The sequence below is a fragment of the Anguilla anguilla genome, chromosome 16, assembly GCF_013347855.1.
Source record: "Anguilla anguilla isolate fAngAng1 chromosome 16, fAngAng1.pri, whole genome shotgun sequence".
Taxonomy (NCBI): Eukaryota; Metazoa; Chordata; class Actinopteri; order Anguilliformes; family Anguillidae; genus Anguilla; species Anguilla anguilla.
The window spans coordinates 9,589,232-9,607,819 of record NC_049216.1 but is presented as its reverse complement, the minus strand read 5'-3'; the positions used below and the strand labels follow the sequence as shown (position 1 = coordinate 9,607,819).

The window sequence follows — 18,588 nt, the reverse complement described above, 5'->3', positions numbered from 1 at the left end:
TGTCAAGCTTGTGCAAAATGCAGCTCATAGGGCTCTCAGCAGTGGCTGCCTGAGCCATCACGGGTTATACACCGGTGGCTGAGGATTGTATGGGAGCTGGATGGAGCCTCAAACCAAGCCTTTATCCTAGTTTTTTTAAACAGAGACTACATTTACTCCATGTTGATTATTTTTATAGTACCTAACCTCACCTTCTCAGTTTCTTTTTCCCTGAGGCTCCAGCCGCCCCCTCGCCCTGAGTTTTCAGACCGCTCCAGCCCTGTTCCTTGCGCCATGGCCATGGACCACTGCAGCCCTGTTCCTCCTCTGGTTCATGCCCATGCCTTGGAGGCAGCCTGGAGCTCCAGATGTCTCACCCTGCCCCTCTAAACTGCACTATACTGAACTATACAATTTGGATTGGACTGTTATAATACATATATATGTGCCATCTTCCTGAAGTTCATTGTTTCAATCTCAACCCCTAAGTGCACTGAGAGACTTGGCATGACATCACCTAGGGTTGAGTGAATAGGGGACAGCAGAGTGATGCTTTGGAGCCCTAAATTTTAATCAGTCAGGTACCGCCACCCTCACCTTTAGCAGGGAGTGTTTCATGTAAATGCCAGAAGGTATGTGACTCACGAGCAAGATATTTGGGAATTACCAATATGAAGATAGTTATGAAAGTGCAGGTGAATAAGCACAAATGCTAAAGAACAAACCTCACACACCTAATAAAAATGCAGCACATGCACTGTATTGTCAGCTATGTGTGTGAATGACTGATTAGCAGATACATAAAGTGCGGCATGTGGGATGTCTGTGGTGATCTCCGTTCTCTGTATTCGTATAGCATTTTCTAAGAAAAAGGTGTTTTACAAACAATGCCACGCCTAGTTCAGTCCACATGCACAGACACCTTGTAGGGAATTTTAAAGTTTGGTTTTGTATCAAAGATGCAGTCTGAGCTAGATATGGTCCCGGCCAGTAGTATTTTCCATTATTACCATTCAACCTCCTGTGCAGTAGGTGGCAGTAATACGCGGTAATGGCGTTGATTTTCCTTAAAATAATTTGCTGAAACTGAGCAGTTAACGCCAAGCAATGGTTACTATGGCAGCTCTATGGAAACCTAGGGACGCCAGATAGCAGGAAGTGACTAAAATAGCGCGACTTCAGCGTTGTGCGCGGCGGTTGGGATTTTCCAGTTTTTAAAGAGGATTAACTTTCTTGTTACTGAACCCAAGACGCTCGAGGATAACAAAGGACACAGTATTGTTGTTTTCGCCGTATTTCTCATGGCTGTTTATGAAGTTTATGCCCACCCTGCGCTGCTCAGATATAAAACCAGCATTTGCACGAAAGCCACTCTGTTTGTCATCATTGTACTGTGCCTTACCTACATACCGCCTTTGCTTGTAGCATACAGGAGCCAAGGTAACAGTAGTGCAACGATGCCATGCCAAAACTGCACAGGATTATCAAAAGTAATTAGTACTCGGTGTTATCTTACTCCGCTCACGTTTGCTGGTTGCTAACTAACTCTAACTGCAAGCGTTGTCTGTTGTGGAAACTTGAATACCACTGAAATGTTGATCATTCGCACTGACATATGACAAAATATTTGGTGTGATGTCAATTGTGTGTAAGAGACGATCAAATGTCAGGGGAAATGGCTCATGTCGCGCCAATTGTGGTAACAATACATTTGATACACATTAGCATTTATTATCCACAACCTTCACAGCACATCAAGGGTAATGCCATTTATAATTACTACTGTGAAGAAATTATACCCAGCAGGCTGCTTCACAGTGGTGTGCTCGCAGGTTTCTGGCTGAAGCGGAGCACGTACGAGGAGCAGCCGACTGTCCGGTTCCAGTACCAGATTCTGCTGATCGCTGCGACAAGCACCGGCGGAGACTATGTGGCTTGGAGCACCTTCCCGAACTTCAACAACTTGCAGGGCAGTAATCTGCGAATCCCTTTCGTATCGGTGAGTTTTCGGTGATGCTTCGCTGGTCCCCACTTTTAAACCAAAGTTTGCGTATGAGCCCACGTGGTGTCGGTGTCCTGCAGGTTCGCGAGGAGGACCGAAATCAGGACGGGAAGTTGGACCGTCTGAAACTTCGCCTGGAGCTTCCGCTGAGACCCGACGAGCAAGTTTATAGCGTGCAGCTCTTGCTCACGTTTTCCTATCAGTTATTCGTAAGTAACTTTATAGGCTGGTGGTTCTCAAACTCGGTCCTAGGGGACCAGTGTGTTAATTTAAGTTTTTTTAATTCATTTGAACATTAAACATTTTTTTAAAGGGTTTTTCACACGGCACACCTGACCTCGCCTGACGGCACACCGGTTGGGAAACGCTGTTTTAGAGCTGGGGTCCCCAGTCTTATCCAGAAAGGGCCAGTGTGGGTGCACACATCTGATTCTACTAAACAAGGTGTTCGGTAAAGACTCTAGCAGTTGATTAGTAGAATCAGGACGCATTGGGCCTCATTCGCAAAACGTGTATGATTGTCAACTGTGCCAGAACGTTTCCATGAACATTACATTACAGGCATTTAGCAGACGCTCTTATCCAGAGCAACTTACACAACTTTTTACATAGCATTTTACATTGTATCCATTTATACAGCTGGATATATATACTGAAGCAATTTCGGTGAAGTACCTTGCTCAAGGGTACAACGGCAGTGTCCTTACCCAGGAATCGAACCGGCGACCTTTCGGTTACAAGCCCAGTTCCTTACCCACTGTGCCACACTCCGGGCTGTTTCTTTTGCTAATCACATGAACAGGATTGTGCATAAGATTTACAAACAGCATTCATCATCCCATGCACCTGGGATATGCACAAAAACAAAGGTCTGCACCTGCGTCATGAATCCCATACTGGTTTTTCGTCGGAACATTTTTAAGAATAAAAGTAAGAGTAATTTAAGAAATGTTTTGTGAATGAGGCCCATTAAGCACATTCATACCATATACCAATTATACGCTCCACACACTCTTTACACACGTTCATATTTTACGTACCCACTGCACACTTGACAAACATGTTACACACATAATACCTTATATGCTGATAGCACACTTCACACATGTTATCTATCGACTCAGCATGGTACATACGCACTGCAACACTGCACGCAAACTGTGCACGTGTGCTACGCACAGATTGCAAACAGGCTACATAGAAAATACGCACACATTATAGACACACACACTCATACAAACACATGCAGGCCAACAGAAACGTATCTTTTAGTTCTAACCAACCTGTGGCAACATGTATTCATATTCTCGATGTTAATTACATAAACAGAAGAAAGTGTTTTTACGAGCAATATGAACACAGAGAGGCATGTTTTACAGATTACTCAAAGTTCCCCTCTCTCTCCCTCTTCCTCTCTCCCCTTCCCCCTCTTTCCCACCAACCCTCCCTCCCTCTCCCTCTCCCCCATTCCACCGCTATCCCCCCCCCCCAATCCTCCCTGCCCTCTCTGTAGAGGATGTCCACAGTGCTGATGCAGACCCTGCTGTACGTGCAGCAGTCCTCCCCTGTCCCCGGCTCTCAGCTCTACGTAAACGGAGACCTGCGCTTGCAGCAGAGGGCCCCGCTCGCCCACCGCGGTGTGGACGCCGCCTACAACGTGAGGACCCGGCGCGCGCGTTCACTTCGGCGCCTGTCCGCGTATGACTCCCGCAGGCGCGCTCTGTGTCAGTCAGTGACCCTGAAACTCCTCCTCACAGGTGTCCGTCATCGATGGGAACAGCCCCTTTGCCAGCTCCTACGACCTGGTCAACATCATGGAGTCCTACCAGGAGAGAAACCGTAAGAGACGCGCAATCCAGCCAATAAAAAATCATCCCTCTGCTCAGTTGTAAGGCTGATGCCAAAACAGTCCCAGCTAACGCAAAAAGGTTCTCACAATATTGCTGCAATGTAGTGGCAATGTTGTAACATTGACAAAACATTCCTGTAGCATTGTGAGAACATTTTGCGTTAGCAGCAGTGACACCACTAGATTTTCTTTTAGTAGGTGCCATAAAAAGCCATCTTCAAGGCAACTTTTCAGCAACTGAGAAAAAAACAGTTTCGTTATTACACTACATTAGTTAGATTACATAGGGTTTTCTAACGGTTTTGTAACATTTATTAGTGACAGAAGAATGAAACACTGACAGTGCACTAAAGGTTTATGCAAGCTCTACATTTATGTACCAGTCTTAAAAATTACAGAGACTAGGTTGGAGAGACTAGGTTTTTTTCATGATGTTGACAATATTCATCTAAGTTGTTGACTATAATTCTGGGGTTTGTGTTCTTTAAGTCTCTGTGCTGCGAGTGGCTGCACTGGCGAAATGGTATTTTCGTTGTGGATTTTGATGCGCCTGAGTGGCTTGGTAATTTTGTGATGAATTAGGAGGGGAGCCGCTGCTGGGGGTTTGTCAGTCAGTATCACATGGCGCAGTGCAAGTTTGGCAGCTGATCTGAATTTTCTGGTCAGTCTAGTCTGTCATTGGTGCTGCTCAGCAGAATGAAAGACTATAAACGCAACTTGAACAGTCTTTTCCATTTTAATTGCCTGTAGTTAAAATGGTAGCGACAGTACTGGGCACAAATTATGGATTGACTGCCTTTATAAACAGAGTTTAATGGTTAATCCTGTCATTCAGTATTTTATTTTAAATTACTGATAGCCACAGAATGTCATTACCTCTTGTGATTAAGAAGATATATAGGGGAGAACCAGTGGAATTGTCACAATTTTCACGTTTTACTGAATTACTTTAAAGCAATGCAATCAAAAGCTGTGGAATTACGCTACAGAGAGCATACTCGTCTGCTACAGTAAATCACATTAAGTTTGAGGTGATCACAAATGGTGAGTGTACAATTTAAACAAATGTTAACGTAGCCTGATGCTACAACTGCAAAGTTTGTGCGGGACGTAACGAAAGAAGTAACTGTGCATGGGTGTTTATACCAGCAACCAGTTAGGAAGGTCATGTTTTTTCCTGTTTATTGCCAAAAACGGTACATATGCAGGATTGGATCAGTTGTGGTTTCCTCATGTTTTAAATACACTTACTTTCTTTACGTAGTCAGGTCAATAGGGAAGAGTAAAGAAACCTATTTCAGCCACTCGTGATTTTCTGTAGGCTTTACGTCATTTCTTGGCCAGTTACTAATCATGTGTGAGGTGGAAACCAGGTTTTACCTCTTCTATACTCTTTTATATGTATGTTCTATTTACCTTCTATATGTAGATGTGGCATCTACACTGCATGGGGATAGACTTGCAGCTTTGTTGCTTAGCAGTGTCTATGAGTAAGTAAAGGTCAAACCTGTGCTGATTTGGACCCCAGGAGATAAATAATAAATAGGCGTATTTGAAACATGGCGAAAACCACCACTCATCCAATCCCGCTCAGTTAAGTTAAGCCGTGCCATTTTTGTGAATTAACGATGCACTTCAATTTTTCTTTCTTTCATTTGAGCAACACCGAGTCAGTCCTTTTGGTTTTATTTTGTTTAATATAAACTTCAAGATACTGTGGTCATTATTTCTTAGCTATCGAGTATTTAAGCTATTTAGTTACAGGTTTAAAGGGAAATTAAAACGGACCCATAATAAATGTTTAGGAAACGTTCTAATTCTGACTGGAGAAAATCAGAAAAATTCAAACAAATTTTTCTTTTTAAGAGATTCGTTCGAACTCAATTTTTGAAAAAGAGCGACAGGGCAACTCCATACCTCCCGCAAAAGAACGTCTTGTGAGACGCATCTGGTTCGCATATCATTATCCTCGTCTTCCATTGCAGACTGCGGAACCTGGCAGCGCGCCCTGCGCAATCCACACATCTTATATGGGAATGAAAAGAGGTCATTTGATTGGCTATTAACAAATGCAGCTACACCACACCCACTTATATTCTGCTCACCTCATGTGACTGCGCCTGTGTGACTGCGCAACAAGGATTCCAGAAAGTAGAGCCGTCTGTGTTTTTTTTTTTTTACACGGGAATATGCTCTCACCTCATCTCCAGAGGGATGGGAAAAACAGATGCATTTCAGCTCTAGGCTGTCGTCATGGCGACAGACGCTTAGCAGTGAGGGCCTTTATCTAGGCCTGTGATGTGTTAATCAGAACGCTCAGATGTCTGCGGAAGTGGAGCACTTGAGCCCGGTCAGCACAGGTTAGTCCATGTCGGCGAGAGCGGAGTGTGCCAGCGTTATTCAGACATCAAAAGTCGATCTAAGAGCGAGACGGCACGAGGAAGAGCGAAATAAATTAAATGAGAGAGGCAGCAGACTCCCATGATTGTGGACTTTTCTGCCTCTCTCGTTTAATTTATTTCACTCTTTTCCTCGTGCCGTCTCGATCAAAGAGCGGCAAAGTCCGCAATCATGGGAGTCTGCTGGTCCTTCCACAGAGACCCTGTCTCGTGTGGCCATTTCCCCAAAATCTTTTTGCAGAAGCAGAAAATCTCGGTTTCTGTTCACGCTGGAGCCTCGTATGGGTTTAGTGCCTATAAACACAGAGCAGGCATCAGGTTTAATCACACTCAAGTGTCTTTGCTTTCCATACAGGATTGACCGCATAGGTGCTTAACCCTTTGGAACTCTCCAAGGTTTTTGTGGAATTATTTTCAAAATTATTAGCTAGTGTTCTAGAACTCCATTGCATTCAGTTGCCAGGAGTGATCATTAAGTCGGCATTAGAATGTGATGTGATGTTAAGAACGTTCTAATCACGTTTGTGTTCTTACATCTGAAAGGGTTAAAAAGACTCCACTGGAGAAATGCGTTAACTAAAAATGCTGAGAACGTACGTAAATTGAGAATTGCTTTCATCCGGTTCCCACTTCAAAATTGACCGACTTTTATTGTAATTCACATTTCAAAATGTGAAAGCCTTTGATTACAAGAACAATGGAGCGGATTGCATTTTTATGGTTACAAAGTCCCCTTTTTGAAGGGGGTTGACTGTTTTTAGTGTCCGGGGTGTGGTTTTAACAGTCTTGTTCTCGCATTTCTATAGCACAGATGGCAGTTGCCAGCCCATCTCTTCATTGTGCTTATACCTCAATATAAACAGTACTTTGAAATACATTAAGTGCCATTTATCTGCAAATAATTAATACAGGCCAGAATTAGTTACCACTGAATTAACATCCACGAGTGCTTATTAAGTTGCGGTGTTACTTATGTACCGCAGCTAGTACGACTGTGGTGTAGCAGCAAGCCTTCTACAGAGCTGAACCGAGAGAGAACTCGATTTGGATGAGAGAGAAAGCTGCAGAAAATCGGGGCAAACCAAATGGTAAATGGTAAATGGACTGCATTTATATAGCGCTTTTATCCAAAGCGCTTTACAATTGATGCCTCTCATTCGCCAGAGCAGTTAGGGATTAGGGGTTAGGTGTCTTGCTCAAGGACACTTCGACATGCCCAGGGCGGGGTTTGAACCGGCAACCCTCCGACTGCCAGACAATCGGTCTTACCTCCTGAGCTATGTCGCCCCTTTATGAAATGAAGTGAAATGAAATGAAATGAAAACCCAAGCTGAAGACGTGCTCACAGACGACGCACTCACAGAAACGAGCGCGAGCATGGAGGCAGCACTCGGCCCCTAACAGAAAACAACTTAAAACAGCAGGAGGGAAAACTTTGATGAATGACCCGGGGGAGGCGGGGCGCAGGGGGGGTGGGGAGCGTGTCCACGGGCGCGGGCAGTGGCCTGCTCCGAAAGGTCAGCTCCGCGTCCATGTTCCTCACCTCAGGTGAGAGTTACGAGCCTGTCGGGGAGCGATCACGCCCTGGGGAGGGAGGCCGCCCAGCACGGAGCTCGCTGCCTGCCAAAAGACTGACACAGAGCACAGACGAGGGAGCGCGTGTACCTCAGGGTGGAGCGAATTGTATGGGCAATGAAACTGATCCTGAGATGTGGGAGGATAGTGATCAAGGCGCACAATATTAACAACAACATTATGTGATATTCAAGGCAGAGGACAGCGTTGTGTGTAACTGCTGTTTTTCTTTTCCGTTTCCTCAAACTTATACATCAGTGTAAGTGCAAAAAGTGCTTAACGTATTGGTTGCTGGAGCTGAACTGAGAGAATGGGACAGAACGGAATGTTCTAGAACCAAAACTTGGCAGACTTGGACGTTTGTAATTCGAGGGGAATTGTATGTGCTCTGAATTGAATTTCGCCTCCGACTCCTCCTCCACAGAAGGCACATGGACAGACACACGTGCACACGCACATACATGCCCATGCACACGCAGACACACAGACACACTGTCAGCAGCTGTAGGACCAAGGAGAGGGAGGCCTTATATAACTTCTTTCAACTCCATTCAGTTCAATCATTTTAGTGCAATTCAAGTCGCTTTGTTGCCACCGCAAATATACATGCATTTTGCTGAAGTGCATTCCCACGGCAAAGATTATTAAACTCCATAATCAATAACTGGACTGAAACAGTGATGAAAAACGACTGAGGAGAGCAATATTTTCTATTTATACTTGATTAGAACAAAGTGTTTCCAATGAACCCTCTTCCCCATTTCGTTTAAGTCTCTTTCTCTGTCTCAGTTCTTCTCTGCTGTTATTGGTATATATTTTGAAATATATTTTGTATGATTTGCCTATATGTATGAACATAATTTAAAAGTTAGCAGTTTGGAGAAAAATGTACTTTCAAACCAACGAGCCGTGACTATGGTAACGTAACTGTAATGTTAGCTATGAAGCAAAGTTAATTGATAGCTATATCTGTGCTGCATCAGTGGAATGGGATAGGTGCGTTCGTCAGAGAGTGACTCACTGGGCCTCGGCCTGTGGCTAGTGGAGGGTGGGGACGTTTGGTTACCTTTTGAGAGGAATTTAGGTCGGTAGACTTTATAGGCTGTTTGGGCTTTGGGGGGGAGTTCTGGCAGAAATGTTCCAAAGTTGAAACAATGCCAATTTATATAGCAGTGGGCTCTGTAGGTTATTCTCAGATGTGAGTGGGGTGCTCCCAGATTCAGGCACGGGGATCTCAGATTAGCTGCAAGTCTATTAGCAGTTGGATTGTGGGTAATCAAACTGGTGGTGGTGGCCTTGTAGAATCGTCTGACATTTTTACATTTCATCCATAGTCTTTTTGGAATATTCTGCTGTCTGTTGGTTTTTAAACATTGGTCTGGGCGTTGTCGCAATCATGGGGTTATCTTGGGAGAGACAAGCTGTGGTTTGGTATCTTCCTTCATTTATTAATTTTATGACAAACTAGTGTATCTCTGTAACATTCATTGTCTTTTGATTTGACATTGAATACTATTTGCAACTCTAAAAAATCTCTTCATTTTAAAAAGGTGATTTGTGCACATGATAAAGGTTGATCCAACAGGTTGCTCTGCCTATCAACGAATTTGGCAATGGAAAATTAGATAATAATTAACAAATAAACCAAATAAATAAACTTTACATGTTGGATAAGTGAAGGGTTTTATCTGTTGTTGCCATTTCTTTTCTGCATTCAGAGTACCTAACATAAAACAAGGATGTTGGCTGTTAAAACTTCAGGATTTGGAAAATGACTTTTTGAACATTCATTTTTTTCAACACACACAGTCACATTACCACAGGATACTCATGAAAACGGCTTGAAATCAATTTCTTCATGGAGTCCCAGATATACCAGTGCATAAAACTTCAAAAAAATCCAATAGGTTTCTCTTTGCAGAAGGCCACCACCTCTAAGAGACAATTCAACAGGTTCTCTACCCTCCACCATTAAACAAAAACCGTCACTGCTGGCATGGCTTGTATTATGCCATGGGATAATGCTAGTTCTGCGTTCTAAGGGTATGCTCGTGTTCTGCAACCCTATCTTTCAGACGCCTGTTTGTGCATCCAGTGTGAAAAGAATTACGTGGGAATGTAAGGCGATACACCGCTCAACATCTTGGCCACAAATCCTTGTTAGTGGTTGGAACTGCCCATGCGGAGCACTATTCTTTAAGTGGTGAGGGACAAAAGACGCAATGTAAAAGTTAGTTGTGGTTAGTGGATTCTCTAAATAAACTGGTATGAAGGTTATTGCCATCCCCTTTGAAAATAGTCAAGTCTAAGAAGTTAACGTACTCATGAGTATATTTAATAGAAAGTTTCATATTTCTATTGGTGCTATTTAAATAGTCATGAAATGCATGCATTTCATCAGATATTTCAGAACAGAGATATCGTCAATAAATCTGCAGCGTGAATTAATGTCATCCTAATGCTCATTTCAGAGTTGAACACACATTCAGGCTCCCAGAAGCCCAGGGATAAACGAGCATACTCTGGGGAGGAAGTGACTCGCATGCTGGTGTGTTTACAGTGCATTGCTCAAACTGCCTATCCAGGAAAAGATAGACATCAGAATTAAGCAACGACTTGGAAGGATTTGTGACCAGGTTGCTGACTTTGATAAACCGTTTAAATCAATGAAGAAATGTTTCCTTGACAGAACTTTCAGTAAGATTATCATTTCCACCGCCCAGAGTGCCAGCCTTCCAGCTAGAAGAGTGTCAGCTATCTAGTTTTTATATTATGACCTTTATATTATGAGAAACAAACGATATAATCTGATCTAGTGAACGTACCCTATATGAGCATAGGAGTGGTGTTTGTTTTGTCTCTATTCCCGCCCCCCCCCCCCCCCACAAACATCGAAGGCAACATCCACAAGGAAATTAAGCCATGTTGCTGGGCTTATCTCTTTACAGACCAGGTTGGTCCTGGAGTTCACACTCTGATGAAAGTTATTACCTTATAACTTGACGGAATTCAGGACACCCAGTGATCAATGTGGCTAAAGAATGCTACACAGGGACCATATTTCTTACATTTTATGTTTGAAAGCAATCTATGATTTTCAATTGAAATTGTTGAGTGAAAATCTTAATGTCTATATGGATAATGGTTGTTGTGGCCTGATAGTTGTAATCTCCATTTTTAGAACCACTTCCAGTTTCAAGCGGAAGTCAACATGGTACGATTTGGTTCTGTTACATGGGAAATATTTTGCCTAAAGGTGGAGATGGAAACATGTGGGATTAAACAATTATTATTATTACAAATATGTCATAGAGGCAGAAGTAAACTTCTATCTTTCCTTCTTTAATAGCTGAGCTGGATTACCTCCTAACATCATCATGTTTGGTCTCTTTATAAAGATCATAAGACACTGAATCTGTTGATAATAATATGATTGTGCTTAGCCCTCATCCAAAACATAAGGCCACTTTAATACGTAAATTTGCTACTTTTCAGATAAGAGAGTCCATGCTCCCACACCCCCACACTTCACACCTCACCCAATCAGTGCAGCCACATGCACCCCTTTTCTCCAAACCATTCCCCCTCCCTCGTAGAAAAATTTTAAGAGGCAGGCTTTTCTTCAGCTAGTCAGAGTCACCATCTGGGGAAACTCTTGCAAAGAGAAACCTATTGGATTTTTGAGTTTGATGCATTGGTGCATCCGGGATTGAATTAAAAACTGTTTTTCTGATCACCCTGTTGTAATCTGACTGTTTGTAAACAGATTCTGCCTTCCTGATGTACTGTTTAAACCGGTTTACTTGTGATTAGCCCATACTATGCTAAAGGCCTTTACCCACTCTCCTGCTCTGTGCTAGTGTGCCTGAAGCTAGCTGTGTTTGGCTCTTTTTCCTTATTGGTGGAGATAGCCCATTGATGGGAAGCATTAATGCAGAGATGGTCTTGGCACAAGGGGAACCGTCAGTTTTGCCCTGATAGATGGCAGGCACCATCACCACTCTTCTCTGTAATCACCTTGCCTGAGGTCTGCATGATTTCTGCTGTGTTTGCAGTTTATATGACCGATGAATTTACACACCAAGGTTCAATAGAGTGTCACTGATAAATAAATAAATAACTCATCTCATCAGTGAGACTAGTGCAGTCCAACCAGCAACATCCAATGCTCTGTCTAGTATTTTTCTCTGCCTTCTGATTGGCCGACTGCGTTCTTTATGTGTAATGGTGGCTGTGCTAGGAGTGGTAGCAGAGACGCTCTGAATTGAAGGTCACTTTTTTGGAACAAATACACCATTCAGTCACAAGAATTTGAATCTTTCATTTATATTTATATAAATATGGAATCTGAGGGGTTCTTCAGCAGAAGGGGTTAATGGTTCTTAAACATGGCTCATGGAAAAACACTGCCGCTGAAATTCTTTTATCTGAGAACTTTGACGTGACGCAGCTGTGAAATAGTAGAGCGGTTCTCGGGGGTTTAGACCCTTCCCAGGCATGACACGCAGTGCCCTTGGACGCAGGCCAGGGGAAATGCTCTGCTAAACTTTACATTTTAAGTACATTCGCGTTTTAAGTCTTGGGGTCCTATTTTGAGGACGTGAATGCAGTTGGGAAATGCACTAGTGCATGCGACGGGGGATAAAGAGAAGAGTTCCCAGATAAGCACTGGGAACACTATACTTGCCCAATAAGCACTGGTAATTTAACAGTCTTGGGGTCCTATTTTGAGGACGTGAATGCAGTTGGGAAATGCACTAGTGCATACAACGGGGGATAAAGAGAAGAGTTCCCAGATAAGCACTATACTTGCTCAATAAGCACTGGTAATTTAACAGGGCTTGTGTTTGTGGTGCAAGATGCAAGCGGGATTGCCACGTTTATAATGTGCTGAAGGTGTGACTGGATTAGCTAAGCAGGGCCGTATTTCCTTAAAATGAACGTGTCTTTGAATGTGTACCATTAGGTTTGTGTCTGCCAATACTTTGGTAATCAATTTTGTTACCCAGCCATGGAGTTTTTTTGCTGTTCATCTTTTCTTTAATAAAGAATGCCCCCCCCCCCCCCCAACCCCCCCAATTTTTCCTCCCCAATCATATTTATTGATTCAGGAGAGTGCAGACATGCGTGTGCTCTCCCCCCTGAGCATGTGAATGTTAGCTGCTGCACTTACAAAGAGAGAGGCAAAGACCTCATTGTGTTATAAAGGATAGAAATCCTACTGTGTAGGCAAAGGTAATATTAAACCCCATAATCTGTATAATTGTAATTTTATGCAGCGTCACTATGTGAGTCTCAGTAACCAGGAGATCCTTTGTGTGGTCTGTATTCATAGCATTTGGCAGTTTGTTTCCCATCTTAGGACCCTGGGCTAAAGAATGTGTCAATTTCTGAATGAAGCCTTTAGTTGCTCCAAAAAAGAAAACACAAACTCTTTGTGTGGAGGTTCTTCCTGTGGATCAGCTTTATGGCTTGATAGTTAACATCTCGCTTCAGATTAGCAGCTGGTTAAATCAACTGGCCCATTGACTGACCCTGAGGGCACCAAATGCTCAGGACAGATTCAGGTTGGGATTTAAGTTGACTGGAAGAGTAATGGGATCCAGAAAAACTGATGCAAGCGTTCAGCATGAGGGCCCAGAGCTTGCAAATCGAGGGGTTCCTGGAGTTCTGTGCATAGATGAGAAACTGGAAAAGAACTGGATGAAACCCCTAAAGTCTCTTCCTTTTTTTTTCTTTTTTTTGTTAAAACGTTTTTACAGGATTTTTAAAGAAGGTTCATAATTGTGGGGGATGGTCGTCTTTGCCTTATTCTCTAAGGGAGAATGAAGTTCCATTAAAATTATAGGCCAGTGGCTGTACTATGTGTAGACTACAAAATTCAGCTTCGTACGGGTTCCTACTGCGCAGCCCTGTCCCCTGCTGTTCAGAGCTCCGCCCCCAGCTGGGACACATCTGGATGAATAGGCAGAATGTTCTGTTATGTTTAAAAAGTTTTGTCAAGAGAGCGGGAATTTCTCACGGAAAGGTCTGCCATGTTTTTGCAGTACTCCTCAGGAGATGTTTTGTGGTCATGTCAGGCAAGGGGGGAAAAACTGCTGGAAAATCAGAGAGGAAATGAGTCTGTGAAGCCCTAAAGTCACCCAGTTTCTGTATCGCTGAATGGCATGGTTCAGCAAAGGTCATTACACGACAAAATGGATGAAAGCACAGAATTCACCGGCCTTGTTGTTTTAGTAACAAAAAAAGCCTCCCACCTCCAGGCTAAGACCTGGTTTTACACAGGGTGGAACAGATTACTTGGTCATGCAGTAGAAGCTGACACCCTTTGGGTATTCAAGTCCAGGCTTGACACAAGTCTGGACTTGATACTCTTAAGTTTGTAGGGAAATGGCAGGTTTGGGTGGGCTTGAACCACCTGTTCTCATTATTTTGTATTCTTATATTCTTTTTACGCCCTTTGTTCTCTTGCGTTAAACAATCAAGTTCGTACAGTGGTCTGCAAGTGAACAAATAACATCTAAACTCCTGTAGATGGTAGTGCGTGGGATATAAGTGTGATCATAATCCTAAAGACTACAACTCTCTTTCTGTATCCCCCCTTTCTCTCTCTCTCTCTCTTTCTTCTTCTCTCTCAGTAACTACAGTTCTGACCAGTCCAGGCCCAGTGTGGACTGTGGGTCGAGCAGCAGGGGCCCCGTTCCAAATCAATGCTGTGATCCGCTACCCTGTGGAGGTCATCAGATATCCTTTACAGCCGTGTGTGTATCTGTCTGTGTGAGTGTATTAGGGCGTATGTGTGTGTGCGAGTATATGTGGATGTGTTTCAAGTCAAACCTTCAGTAGATTAGGCCTTATATTAGATTTTATTCAACCAGCCAACTGGATAACTTCTCCATTGACTACAGAGGGTTACAAAATTAATCAAACAAGGAATTTCTCAATAAGCACGACATGAATTATTAACCAAGCTGCAGTTAAATAGTTGCAGAATTATTTTCACACCTGTACCATTCCATTTCTTGGAAGTAGCATCGTTTCCTTTAATTTAAAAATGCAATTCATACTTATAGTGCAGTCTGTAATATTTGGACAGTGAGACCATTTTTGTTGTTTTGGTGCTGTATTCCGCACGCTGAACTTCAAATGACACGGTGAATATGAGGTTAAAGTGCAGACTGTCAGCTTTAATTTGAGGGTATTTGCTTCCACATTGGGTGATCCATGTAGGAATTACAGCCTTTTTATACATAGTCCCCGCATTTTAGGGTACCATAAGTAAGTGGACAAATTAACATAAGCATAAAGTCATCACTTTTTTAGTATTTTGGTTTCAAATCCATTGCATTCAATGACTTCCTGAAGTCTGCTACCTATAGACATCACCAGATGTTGGGTATCTTCCCTGGCGATGCTCTGCCAGGCCTGTACTGCAGCCATCTTCAGTTCCTGTTTGTTTCAGGGGCTTTTTGCCTTCAGTCCTGTCTTCAGTGTGTGAAATGCATGTTCAGTCAGATTCATGCCAGGCGATTCACTTGGCCAGCCAATGACGTTCCACCTGGGCTCATCCAATACAGTGGTCTTCTGTGGGTTACCAGATCTTTTGCCATTACTGAGCTCACCAGTGCGTTCTTGCTTCTACCACACAGACAGCTTGTGGAACTCTGAGAGAACGCACATGCCCACTTTGGAGGGAGGGACAGGGTCTCTCACTCCTGCATGAGAGACCAAATGGGGAAATCTGTGTTGTTGGGGGATTTACATCTGCGTCTTATTTTTCCCCCTTGCAGGCGTTATACAAGTTTTTGTGTTCAGGTTTCCTTTTCTCCAGTACTGGGGCCACTGTCATATATGGCTGCATGCGTTCTCCTCCTTAGCAGAGTCGAGCCAGTGAAGAAGGAACTGATGTGTTAATCTATGGATGCTGAATGAAAGTGGTGTGAGCGTGTGTGTGTGTGTGCATCTTTTTTAAAAATATATATTTTTTGCTTTTTCAGCTTTATCTGATAGAACAGTGTAGAGAGACAGGAAGAATTAGGAGGAGAGAGAGGGAGAGACGTGCGACAAAGGTCGGCGGTCGGATTCGAACCGCTGACGTCGTGGCTCGCATTGAGCATGTGGATAGCGCTAGCGGCCCGTGTGTGTGTGTGCGTCTGTATGGGTGTGTGTGCATGTCTGTGTTTGCATGTGTGTGTGCGTGAGCACAGGCACTTGTACCTGTGCATCTGTGTAGATGTACTGAATCTGTTCATTTTGAGTATGATTGTCTTCTTTGTATATCCCATATCTCTGTCTTTCTTGTTTAATTTTTTATTTTTTACCCTTGACTTGGTGCTTACCTACCAACCCGGCTTCTGGGAGATGGTGAAGTTTGCCTGGATTCAGTACGTCAGCGTGCTCCTCATCTTCCTCTGGGTCTTCGACCGGGTCCAAACCTTCGTCTTTCAGAACCAGGTCCTACCAACTGTGCCCATCCCCCTCTGCAAACAGCACCCGTACTAGTCCAGCCCACTCCAGGTCTGGTCCAATTCGTTTGTGGGCCTGACGTGTTCAGCCTATACTCCACACTGCAGGGACGCTTCCGTTTACACACACACACACACACACACACAAACGGATGTACTGCAGGCTTACGGGGACCTCAGCTGAATACCCTGGCATGAGTCATATCCTGACTGTTCCCTCTCGCCTGTGAGCTGCACTGCTGTCTGATGATCACTGTAAAAACCAAAAAAAAATGTAAATCGCTGTAAATATTCTTTTTGCATTTCTCTTTTTTAAAATAAGTTTTGGTGAATATAATGTGTTTATTAAACACAAGGCTTGTGCTTTTGACCTTGTGAATGAGTTTCTTTGGCAGTAGCGTATACGGTGTAGGGGGCAGTGTTGTGGTGTGTGGAGCAATGATTAGGACCAAGGCCAGGTGACTATATGGGGAAGGGGTGGGGTTTGGCGTCCAGGGATTAGAAAATGCTGTACAGCACAGGGAGTAGTGGTAATGGATAGAGTAGTCTGGAGGGAGTAGCATTTAGGAAATGCTATCGCGTATAGTGGTTACAGAATAGTGTAGGGAGAAGCACTTATGGAGTGGTACAGAGTGGTGTTTCCCAACCTTTTTTCAGTGACAGCACACTTTTTATAATGAGCAAATTCCATGGTATGCCACAGTCCCATTAACCACTAAAACATCACATCACGTGTCACACGCACGTTCAGTTGTGGTGGAAATCGAAGACTTTCCTCAGCACACGTGGTTAAGCTCTGACATCACACCGATGTGGTGTGACGCACTGGTTGGAAAAACACTTGTATAGGGAGTAGTGTTGTGGTATGGTGTTTTTGGGATGGTGTAGGTGAGTAGTATTTAGGAAATGCTATAGGGTGTAGGGAATAGTATGCAGGGAATGGTTTAAGGAGTTGTGCTTAGAGAATGGTATGTGGGGTAAGAAATAGTGTGGTAGAATGGTGGAGGGTATAAGGAGTTGTAGGGGGGATGGAATGTTGTTGGGTATAAGGAGTTTTGAGGGGGGGGAGTGGAATGGTGTGGGATGTAGGGTGCAGTTGTATTGGGAAGGGATAACTACAATACAAGTACAACACCTAAGTTTTATCTATATCAGATAAGGAACCGTGTTATCCAAATTTCCATCTAGCTGTCACACCACAGTCCACATTCGGGCTTGTAAAGACGTGCGTCTGAGGAAGATACATACAGCTCAACAGGTGGGCTGCAGGCACCCAGTCAACCAGTAGGGGTCGCAAGCGAGCGATGAAGCGCTACCGTCCCGGCCGACGGAGATCTTCCCTACCCTGCGTGGCGCTAATGACAGTTGGTAAATGGTAAATGGACTGCATTTAGATAGCGCTTTTATCCAAAGCGCTTTACAATTGATGCCTCTCATTCACCGGAGCAGTTAGGGGTTAGGTGTCTTGCTCTGGGACACTTCGACACACCCAGGGCGGGGATCGAACCAGCAACCCTCCGACTGCCAGACAACCGCTCTTACCTCCTGAGCTATGTCGCCCCCACAGTTGCGCGTAACTTGACGGCTCAAAGAAGGTGAACACACCTGGCTCTCATACATATGCACAGTCAGCAACATTCTGGACAGACTGAACATTAGACCCCTTCGTTAGAATTATAAGCAACATGAGTGTAGGTGAGGCATTTGGTAATTCACTACACTGCCTCCTTGCAGAATGCTTGATTGACAGTGTTTTGTGATGTAGGGATTGACCTGGCTTCTGTGTAATGTGTATGGAAACGTCCAGTGGCAGGTGTCAACAAAGACAGTCACTCAGACAACATGTGAATGTATGTTTGTGGTAATCACTTGAGAGGCAAGAGGTGTGATTGGTGTATTGTTGTGTAACTGGCTGTTAAATTCACATCTAGAGGTTTGTATTGTGAAGGAGCCTTACATATTGCATTTTGTGCAAACGTCATATAGTGTACATTTGTGTTTTGCATAGTTTGCTAGTTTAACAAATACAGTTAAAGCAACTAATATTTAAATAGCGACGTCACGATTTAGCATGTCTGTTGGCGGCACCCCCCTGCTCAAAACCTGTTCCCACGCCCCTTATCGGGTCCCAGATAATCCCAGTTGAACAGAGTCACAACCCAGTTCAATAGCACACATGGTTTTATTTTACATGCGCATGGGTGCGGTATTATCGTACCGTCTCACCGAACACCGAGTTAAACATTCTTTTTCACATTTAATATGCTTCCTGTTGCCTTCTGATAAGGGTTGTCGCGCGTATGCGATCGCAGACGAAAC

The 18,588-nt window shown here is 43.7% G+C and overlaps 1 protein-coding gene across 3 annotated transcripts; it reads left to right on the top strand.

The window, feature by feature from the left end:
• Window positions 1-1,079: 1,079 nt before the first annotated feature.
• Window positions 1,080-16,644, top strand: tmem231 (transmembrane protein 231). Of its 3 annotated transcripts, none has more exons than XM_035395488.1 (7): window positions 1,080-1,419; window positions 1,812-1,978; window positions 2,062-2,190; window positions 3,495-3,638; window positions 3,739-3,820; window positions 14,443-14,548; window positions 16,144-16,644. In XM_035395488.1, the coding sequence occupies exons 1-7, from the start codon at window positions 1,281-1,283 to the stop codon at window positions 16,304-16,306; spliced, it is 930 nt and encodes a 309-aa protein (XP_035251379.1). In that variant the 5' UTR covers window positions 1,080-1,280; the 3' UTR covers window positions 16,307-16,644. The 3 variants fall into 3 exon arrangements, with proteins under 3 accessions (XP_035251379.1, XP_035251381.1, XP_035251380.1); XM_035395490.1 differs by having other exon boundaries at window positions 1,387-1,469; XM_035395489.1 differs by lacking the exon at window positions 1,080-1,419 and adding an exon at window positions 1,529-1,739.
• Window positions 16,645-18,588: the final 1,944 nt, after the last annotated feature.

Excerpts from the sequence above, each read along its gene's own strand:
- tmem231 (XM_035395488.1), top strand. The coding sequence starts at position 1,281 with ATGGCTGTTTATGAAGTTTATGCCCACCCTGCGCTGCTCAGATATAAA. Across the intron at positions 2,191-3,494 it reads CGTTTTCCTATCAGTTATTC|AGGATGTCCACAGTGCTGAT; the intron begins GTAAGTAACTTT and ends CCCTCTCTGTAG. Across the intron at positions 14,549-16,143 it reads TACCCTGTGGAGGTCATCAG|CTACCAACCCGGCTTCTGGG; the intron begins ATATCCTTTACA and ends CTTGGTGCTTAC.